The following is a 10,421-nucleotide window of genomic DNA, read 5'->3' on the forward strand; positions in this document are numbered from 1 at the left end:
TACTACTTTATAGCAGAAAATACTATGTAGTTTTTTTGATTCTAAAAGTTGTTCAGGGAATTACTTTGGCTATTGATAGTGATTATTATTCAGCCAAGGCTTTATTGTATGCATGTTGCATGTGACACAACATTTCAAGCATGCAAGTTTGCTGTAAACAATTTGGTAGTTTCTAAATACAGATGCAAGTGTACTTGGCACAGTACATTGGAGAAGTAATTTTTGGGGGTAGTGTTCTAAGTATTACCAAGTTCTATTAAATTGGTATTAAACCGTTTTGGAATTTTTGTTCAGGATTGCAGAAGAGTTTCTTGGATTCTGGATACAAAATTCTGGGAGCTGTGGCCAAAGTCAGAGAAGCCTTCCAGCCTCAGGAACCAGATTTTCCTCCTCCTCCTCCTGACCTTGAGCACCTTCATGTAAGTGTAGGTAGTTGGTAATAAAAGACATAGTTGTCATTGACGTGTGGATTACACCAAAATGACTTCAGTGTACTATTCTTCCTTAGAAATAAAAGGTATTGTCTGGCCAGCCATGCATACAAGTAGCCTCAAGTCTAAAAAATATCCATCCACCATTCAAAAGGAAAGTTTAAAACATGGTATTTTCTTCAACAGGAAGCACATGGAAAACTGGAGAAAGACCCGAGGTCATGCAGCCATGTCCTGCCATGACACCATTGTTTGCTCAGTCTTTGCTCTGTTGCATTGCTCTCAATAAGATTTTTGCCTCCCTCAGCTGACTGACGAGCTCGCTCCTCCGAAACCACCACTGCCAGAGGGGGAGGTTCCCCCACCCAGACCACCACCACCTGAAGAAAAGGATGAAGAGTTCCCAGAGCAAAAGGCAGGAGAAGCAATCAATCAGCCCATGATGATGGCTGCAAGGCAGTTGCATGATGAAGCCCGGAAATGGTCTAGCAAGGTAGGAAATTGTTGTAAGTGTTTTGTGCTTAAAGGATTCTCTTTTTGGTTTCAGGATCAGTGTGTCTTGTCTTAAGACAGTGTCTTTCACAGACTAAATAGTAAAAACACTGGTGTAGGAAGAATTAGAAACCCTTTCAAGATCAGAGTGAACTAGGGTCAACAATACTTAGGATTGCTAGACTGCTTTATTAACATAGCCCTGGGAACACAAATATGCCCTGTATGCCAAGCTGTTTGTGATCCTTGGTGCTGGTATTGCCTAGAGAGTCACTAATACTCATGCTTGTGCAGCCTGACAAGCTGATTGCTATATTTAATTGACTTTGAAAAGTCTGTGTGGAAAAGTCCATATGGATGTTGCAGATGCCAGCTGCAGAAATAGTGAACTGGTTTGTCTTAATTCTGGAGGAAGCTGCAAGGTACTCTGCTGTTAATCAGATGCATTTATGATGGGGAAAATGACCACATATTGGTAGCCTGGTCTTGTTCTTTTTTTGGAGTGAGTCACATTTCCTGTTAAGGCTGAAATCCTGAATTTCCATTTCAGTCCTATGAAGAAGTGTGAATTTGCTGGTCTCATAAATGCTAATATCACTTTCTTTTGCTTTTCTTTTCTCCCTCCTTCCCCCAAGAGCTACATTTTTTCTCTGGCAGAAGCTGAGTGCTGAGAAAGAACTTCAGAGGTTTAGGCTTCTGCAAGTGTAAATTTAAGGGACTGAATTTGGCTTTTTTAATCTCTCCCTTTTTCTGCACTAAATTAGATGGTGAGTAAGGAGATAAATTTGAGTAGCTTACAGAATCAACTTCAGTGCTTTGGACACCTGTTTTGGAAGCACAGATAAAATACAAAAGAAGTTTCTGCAAATCTCTTTGGGTGTCTCTTATCCAAAATCCAAAGCTCTGTTTTCGCCATACTTCTGGATATAACAAGCACTTTTTTATATTACTAAAGAGACAGTATTGGAATGTATTAGTGATTTCAGAAGGTAATTTTGAGGCTAAAAGCCTTAAGACTTATACAAAAGCTGCCTTTGAAGACAAGTTGATTTGGCCTTACAAATCAACAAATCACAATCCAAAATTCCTGTATGTTGTTGTTGCCAGAGATTTTTTTTTTCCTATATAAGATTGTATCTTAAGCAAAACACAGTTGCAAATGCACAGTTTTTGGTAAGGGTGCCTTTACTTTTATCACACTTGGCTTTAGTTGAAGAAATACTGTTAGTAAACTTGTAGACTATTTTTGTATTGATATTGCAGTCTAATTAATGCCTATATTGTTATAACTCTCACCTCTTCCTTGAGAACATCTCTAATGTAATTTGCTTGAACCCCCTTTTTTTCTTTTTGAAGGTAATGGATACAACATACCGTGGCAAAATAGTATCATAGGCTTCATAATCCTCTTTTTTAATTAATTCCATTTCAGTCTTCTGTAAGAACTGTCATATTCACAGTATTCATGGCATTCAACATCACCTCTTCTATTTTGAACCCTGTGTTGCTCTTTTACATGTTCTGTGTGGTACCTCAGTACTTGCTTCTACAGTGTCTTCCATCCCATCTTTTCTTTTACTCTACAGCAAGCAGTGTCAGTGGCTTTTCTGCTGCTATCTGCTCTTATCACACATATGAATGGGCTTCCATACAAAGCTTTGTATCTGCACAAATACCACAGTCATCTGCTGCTGTGCCTGCTCCTGTGAGTCAGAACAGCTTCCATTGAGACAGAAAAGCCATTCATTTCATTGTTGACCTGCCAGTAAAATGTTCTGTGGGTCAGCCTCTGTCTACAGAAGCTGAATGCTCAGATGGAAAATGTTGCTGCATATCTGAATTGTAACTTTTAATATTTTGGTAACTTTGGTTCACAGGTGAACTGTTTGTTTCCTTCTGCTAATTTCATATTCCTTCCCCTCCTCCTGTTGACCTGATCCTAGAGCTGCCTTGTCAGATCCTGAGAGGCCAAGAGGATGTTTTGGTCACTAAAACTGCTCAGTTTGTGCTCTTCTACCAAATTCTGCTTCTTGTACTAACTGTCCCCTGTTTCTCCACCCTTGCTGCCACCTGCAAAGCCTGATGTGACTGTGATTAATGAAGCGGCTGAGGCTGGTGTAGATGTAGATGAGGAGGATGATGCAGATGTTGAATTCACTCTCCCCTATGACATTGAAGATGATTACGAGCCTGAGCTGCTGTTAATGCCAACCAATCAGCCCGTTAACCAGCCCATTCTGGCTGCTGCTCAGTCTCTACACCGGGAAGCAACCAAGTGGTCTAGTAAGGTACTCCTGAGTCCCGGGACTGATCCGCGTGCATCCGGCCACTTGGAACGTGACACATTTGCATCACTCCTGATCCCTGCTGGGCCCCGCCATCCTGAATGAATAAGTGTGTCTGCACTTCATTTTAAGGACTGAGAGTGGCTTCACAAGTTTGCTAGATCTGTTTGTCAGTGCCGGATTGAAGCTTGATTGGGGTCACTTATTAATATTCAAAGACTTCCTCTCCCTTTGCATCTGCCTGGTCTTCTTTGTTATGGCAGTTTTCAAATTTTAATAGGGATTGTCTTCCTCCCCTCTGGTTCCTTTTTCCATTCACGTGGGCTACCTGGGAAGCTGTGCTTAATGGTTTCCTAATGACTTCCGGATACAGCAGAGTTACAGAATTCAAGAAGTCATTTAAGGTGTCTATTGTGCTTGGCCTCAATTGATGCCGCCAATTAACATCCCTTCCAACAAGGAATGGCTTTGTATGGCAGTGTTTGTGGAAGAGACTGCCTGACTGCTGGCTTGCACTGGGCTGTATTGCAAATGCTGGTCTTGAGAGAATTCTTTTCTGAAGAAGCTGCACTGAATGCTGTTAGCTGTTGAATTGAGATCCTGTCTATATGAAACCAGTGGAAATCTAACGAGGTTCAGACATTCACAAGTAGTCTGTCTTCTGTCTAAGCACAAATGTTTGCAAGACTGGGCACTTTTCATAGCATGCTGCAAAAAATAAGGTTGGTGTCCCATAACAAACAAAAGTTAGGGGAGTGTGCATATGTATGTGTGTGTGTATACTTACATAGATAGTTATACTAAACCATTTTAATAAAAAGGGCTTTAAAAATGTTCTTGTCCTTTTCAGATTCTGGTGCTTGGATAACTTGTTAGACTGATCCTTCTACGTGAAAACATGGAAAAACTTTGTGTTATGTCATTTATATCCTAACTGGTTATAGTAGCAAACTGTTTAGCTAATAGGCCACGGTAACGAATAGTTCAGCTGTTTGGGTCACTATCTGTAAAACGCCTGGGATCTCATCTTGAACTTGCTCGTAGTGAGTCACAGAAGTGTGTGCACAGGGTACAGGATACCTTGGCTTAGCTGGGTTCTCACTGTGTACTCCTTGCTCTGAACTTCATGGGTCATTATCTGTGGGATTATTCCAGGGGAAGGGTGTACTAATACTTAAACTCACTCTGCTGCTATTTCATCCACACAGTAGGAATGCTTCAAATCACCAAATAGTTCTCTTGTGACTAACAACTTTCTATGAAAGGGAATAAGATAAATAAATTAAATGTACTGACAGACTACTAACAATCAATCAGTTAGGTCTGCTTTCTCTTGCACTAGGTTTCTCTTTGGAACAGTGTATAAGAAATGGGTTTGACTTGTTCACAGTTAATTCACATATCAAATATTTCTCAGATGTATTGCTGTGACTGTAAATTTTGATGCACAAGAAATCTTGATTTTAATATAAGAAATATCACTGGATTATCTTTTGATTATCCAAGTTCTTCTCTCCTGGAGGCTTTATTTTAAAGAGAGAGATTTATCAAAAAAGATTTATTTTCAAGGAATAATTTTTAAAAGAGTAAAAGTTGCATCTCACTTCCACATTACCGGTGACAAAAGTTATATGTGTTGGATTCTCTTCCATTTATCCTTTGGCATTATTAGCAGCATGGCTGGTGCTTTACCAACTTCAGTTTCAGATGCCACTGAAAATCCCATGCTCAACTGCTATGACAACAACTGGTTTAACAGGTTGTTTAGCACTTTTTTTTAACTTTAAAAGAAGTCTTTTTTGGGGAAAATCTGGAATTTCAAATGCTAATAACATGCTTTATCCTAAAATCTAGTCATCAGAGCAGTACCTCCTTCTGTGGACAAACTAACACTTTACAACTTCTTTTTCAGTTTTGAAGTGAGCTTTTTTCTCTGAGCGTTAAAAAAAAGTCAGAAATGAGTAGTTAGTAGAGATCTTCCATGTTCCTTGAAGAAACCCCTCCTGTGTTCACAAATGGTTCTTCCACTTGTTCACACTTCTTTGAGTGTTTCTGCTGAGCAGTGAGGTGCTGGCAGGAGCAGTGACCGTGTCATTCCGTGCAGGGCAACGACATCATCGCGGCGGCGAAGCGCATGGCGCTGCTCATGGCCGAGATGTCGCGCCTGGTGCGCGGCGGCAGCGGCAACAAGCGCGCCCTGATCCAGTGCGCCAAGGACATCGCCAAGGCCTCCGACGAGGTCACCCGGCTCGCCAAGGAGGTGGCCAAGCAGTGCACGGACAAGCGCATCAGAACCAACCTCCTGCAGGTAACCTGGGAGCTGCTCAGTGCTGCTTCTGCTCTGCCTCTCTCACTGGGGGGGAGCACAGGAATCATGCCAGGAAATCATGGCTGTCTTCCCTTGGCTTGTAAAGTTTTGTCCAAGTCTATGTTTTTAGATCCCATGGAAATATCTACCTACCTATCTACCTATCTATATTTATTTATGTGAACATATATTCTGTAATGTTAGAATTTGATGTCAAAAGAACTTCTTAAAAAATACTGCGCTACAAATACTGATCTGTCCTAAATTGGCATTGTTTTGTATTTCACTTACTCATTCCTTTGTATCAAAGAATAGTACTAGAAATGCAACAACTTTTCTTCAGTCTCAGGCAAATATATATATATATATATATATATATATTGCTATTCCTAACCAAGCAGACATTTGAAAGGAAAGGAGGAACAGAAAAATGTTGTCTCCATCCCAAATACTCCCAAAGCAAGTAAAATAAGAATCAGATACCCTGCCAATATTTATCAAATAGTCTTGAAGGTGGAGGATCACGTCTATTCTCATTCATATTCTAATAGTAAAAGAAAATAAAACATTTTATGTGAAGAAAATGGATGCATTATTTATTGGTACAATTTACAATATGGAGTGGTTTTTATCCCTATTACCTAGGTCTGTGAGCGAATCCCAACCATCAGTACGCAGCTGAAAATTCTCTCCACTGTCAAAGCTACCATGCTGGGCAGAACTAATATCAGTGATGAAGAGTCAGAACAGGTAAGAGGTGTAAAGACTGATGGTAGCATGGAATTGTTGATCACTTTTATGGGGACAAATATACAACCTGTTCTTTCAGATGTGTTCTGGGAACTTGATGTTGAAGCTCACCTCAGCTGTTTAGGGAGGATAACTTTAGTACAGCACCTTGGATTCTGGCTCAAATGCTACAGTTTAATAGAGAAACAAGCCCGAAAGCTACTCGGGTTCCAATTTTGTGACGAACAACTTGTTAATCTCCTGCTTTGCCCAGTTAAAAAGCAGAGGGAAGGACTGGCCACCACAGACTGGCCCTGGGAGGGGCAGGGGTGCCCTCGGGTGGATTTCAGGGGAAACGTTTATTTTCCAACAACATCTCGAGTCCCCCTTCATTTGGAAGCTCAGTTACCTTCCAAATGAATCTTTTCAGGAGAAATCTCACAGCTTTGGCTTCCAAGGGAGGTTATTCTACTTAGCGACATAAAGGTTGTATTCAGATTTTGTGCAAATACACAGTGAGGAAAGGGAAAGTTTTGTTTGGAGTCAGGATAATGCTGGTTCCCAGAGACAGTTACTTCACTTGTATTTTCATAGTTTCAGGCAGCAGACAATATATTTGTACCAAGAGTTCAAAGAGATTGTGCTCAAAGAGATTACATGCTACTGTCCTAATCATGGTATTTACTGATATATTGGAAATTCTTTTTCTTGACAGGCAACTGAGATGTTGGTTCATAATGCCCAGAATCTCATGCAGTCTGTGAAGGAAACTGTGAGAGAAGCTGAAGCAGCATCCATTAAGATAAGAACAGATGCTGGATTCACTCTTCGCTGGGTCAGAAAGACCCCATGGTATCAGTAAATACCTGCCACATTAGTATTGTTTTCTGTAACATAAAATCCCTTTTTTTGGAAACAGAAGAGATCTATTAACAGCAGAAGGTGCTGTATACATGAGCTTAAGATTAGCTTATGCTAATGCCCCATTCTAAGGGTATGAATTATAAGATAATGCATTTCAAGTGTCTTTGAAACACATTTGATATCCAACACCTCTAATTTGCTGCCAACAGTAGACAGTTCTTATATTTAATATTTTTTCTTTTTTTTTCCTTTTCAAGATTCTTAGTGAATTCTGTACTTCCAGAAGCACATTTCATTTATGCACTGTATGTTCCAGTAATTTCCATGTGATGATATAAAACATGGACCTCACTATAAGCTTGTCTTGAGAGTTTAGGACACTTGGTTACTTGGCAGTTTTTTAGGGACAATCATTGACACACAAACATTCAACTTCTCAATGGGTCTTTATCTGGCTATTCTAAAACCATGCAGAAATGATGGAAGGTGTGGGGTTTTTGATTAAAAGAGGGAAGGTGGGGCAGCAGAACAGTTGTAAACTGAGGATTAAAGCTCCATGTCTGCAATACTTTTTGCTTTTGATTCTTGCCTGGCAACAGTACTTTACCAGAAACTGGAGCTCTCTCTGTTCCCCTCCTGTCACCCTGTAGGTAGGCATTCCAGAACTCTTGTACTGTACTGAAAGGTTTTGCAGATTTTGTTAGTGGCACACTGTTGACAGCTTGAGCCTTAAGGCTGGAGACCTTAAATCATGGAACTCTTTCCTTGCTCAATTCAGCACTGTATTGAGCTGAAAAATCCTGGTTCTGTTAACTTAGCTGCATGTCCAGGACCAGAAAATGCCACATGCTGGCTCTTTCTTTTGAAAACCAAATGAGCACATGCAATTATTCTTATTTCCCTCATCCTTCCATCGAATGTTATTCCAGCTGCTCAAGGTGAAAATTAAAAGATAGAGCTATTCAGTTTAAAAGCACCTTTAGGCTCATTGCTCTTCTTTCTAACAATGCATAAGCTTCTTGAAACCTGAGCTCTGCAGGGGCATGAAACCCTCTTTAGGTAAGCTGGTGCCTACCAGCAAATGGTGGTTCCTAATGCTGCACATACCTCATTATTTTTACTGCTTGTGGAGTTTGGAGTCTCAAAATCTTTTTTCAAGTGAATTGAACAAAGTGTTACTATACTTAAAAAAAAAATCCAAATAAAATGACAACAACAAACCCCACCCCCTCCAAAACCCCTCCCCATACTAAAATAGACTTATGATGTTTTATCCTTCCAAAATTGAGTATGCCTTCATATATATATATATATACATATATTTATACCCGTTCATTTAATGGAAAGGAACACTTATTTGAGAATGAGTTTCTATATTTGCAAGTACTTGCAGACTTTTGCCTAAATCAGCACTGACCTCATAATACCCTCATAATTTGCTGAGAATTGTTGCACGATCAAACCACCTTGAATAGAAGTGTCCTTGGGGAAAAACTTTTCAGTCTTAACAGCTCAAAGGAAGAGACACAGCACACTCAGCTGTCCTCTACCTGCCTGCCACAGTTATTCTGTGCTTGGACCTTCTCCCCTCCACCCCCTTCATTGCACTGTTATCTAAAAAGGGAAGTTAAACTGATGATAATACAACTGTCTCAAACTGACCTCAGCAAGAGAAGGCTTGTTCTTCTTGAATTTGCTCCTTGTGTCTGGGTATCATGAAATATTTGGTACTTAGGATCTTTCCTTAGTACTCTCTTCTTGCAGTTACCTGCAACAGGAGGAGGAAGGAAGGGGTGCCAGAGCCTTAACCTGGATGCATTTGGTTGGTTTTTATCAGATCTTTAGCCTAATTTTAATGTAGTAATTTCTATTTAATAGTACATAACACTGAATACGTAGGGATTATTTTAAAGGGATTTTCTAAATAGTCTTCCTGTATTGCTTTCCAATGCTCCTCACATCCCCTCATCCTGCTCCTGTCATCCAGGCTTCTCTGTGAGATTTTTTTTTAATTATGATTATTATTATTTTAGCATCACTGTTTAGTTGCTTGAAGGATATTAATGCAATATTACTAATGCCTTTAATACATAATTGTTTATGCCAAAGATCACTTTTTGTTTCTTGAGGAATGTTTGCAGGAGAATTATGAATCATGGTTGCCTTTGATATTCTTCCAGAATGTTTGCTCTAAGTTCTCGAACTATTTATAGAAGCCGAGATACTTGACCACCTTATGCAATTTCTGCATTTTTGAACACTATTGGTCTTCAGACCTGATGTGCAGCAAAAATTTGAACAAGACCATGAATGTCACTTAGAAATGTTTTACCACTATAAAACTTTGTTTATAAACCAAATGTATTGTATAGTCTAATGTTTTCAACCTTTCTTTGGTTCTGTTAAAACAATAAAAATGCATTTGTACAAAAATCAGCTTCTGAGTGTTCATGATAACAGCAGTACCAAGAAGAGCAGCAAAAAGCTAAAGCAAAAGAACAGTTGTTTCTACATGTTCTGAACAGAAAGAAAGTGCAGTTTCTCAAACAGGAGAAGATTAAACAAAGGTTTTTGTCTCTTGTGCCTGTCAAACTAGTAATTAAAGAATTTAGTGGAAGCTGTGTTCAGTGATAGAGAACAGGAGATTTTCCAGAGACCTTACAGTGATCTGCTGTATTGTGAAAACTTAAAATGGGGTTGGCCTGGTGCTGTCGAGGGAAGAACTGCTACTCTGACCAGCATCTTGTTAATGTGAGTTTTACTTGCTAAAGTGAATGCAGGGGTGATGAGTATGGAACCACTGTTGTATTTCCTTCACTCCATCACTGTAAGAACATCTTATAAACACTTCTTCTTACTAAAAATTTCTACCCGCACACAGTGTTCTGACTTGTTGGAACCAATGTTTATTGTTACTGTAGGACCAACCATAGCCTCATAGTCCCAGAGTATTTAGTAATAATTGGTAAAATCTAGAGTTTTGTACTATTCACAGTTCTCTCCATATCTGAAAGAAGATGAGACCCTGACAGACAACTACCTTTGTCAGCACTCCCAGAGCTGGACATGAGGAGAAGGGGAGATCAGGACTCTGCAGTGTAATTCCTTGCTAATAATACTGTCTGATTCCCTAAACTCTGCTCTTCAGAGAAGTGCTAGTACATTAGTTTTTTCAAACAGAAGAAGAACACAGGCCCCCTTCTGCAGTTGTGCTTCATGTGTTTGGAGATGCAGAGGGCACCAGCACATGTACAAGAAAGGTTCTGGCCTCACACACCTGCAGCCATCTCCTTGACAAAACACATTGGCATG

At 39.8% G+C, this 10,421-nt stretch overlaps 1 protein-coding gene across 2 annotated transcripts in view; it reads left to right on the top strand.

Moving 5' to 3' along the window:
• The window catches only part of VCL (vinculin), a 51,247-nt gene extending 41,687 nt beyond the window's left edge, over positions 1-9,560 (top strand). Inside the window, exons 17-22 of one of the 2 annotated variants that reach the window (XM_064716990.1) lie at positions 295-419; positions 739-924; positions 3,002-3,211; positions 5,313-5,516; positions 6,162-6,266; positions 6,961-9,560. In XM_064716990.1, the coding sequence (XP_064573060.1) occupies positions 295-419; positions 739-924; positions 3,002-3,211; positions 5,313-5,516; positions 6,162-6,266; positions 6,961-7,107 (977 nt within the window). In that variant the 3' untranslated portion in view covers positions 7,108-9,560. The remainder of the gene's footprint in view (positions 1-294; positions 420-738; positions 925-3,001; positions 3,212-5,312; positions 5,517-6,161; positions 6,267-6,960) is intronic. The other variant, XM_064716988.1, reaches the window with a different exon arrangement.
• The last annotated feature ends 861 nt before the right edge of the window (positions 9,561-10,421 follow it).

Source organism: Zonotrichia leucophrys, chromosome 6 (genome assembly GCF_028769735.1).
Source record: "Zonotrichia leucophrys gambelii isolate GWCS_2022_RI chromosome 6, RI_Zleu_2.0, whole genome shotgun sequence".
Lineage (NCBI taxonomy): Eukaryota > Metazoa > Chordata > Aves > Passeriformes > Passerellidae > Zonotrichia > Zonotrichia leucophrys.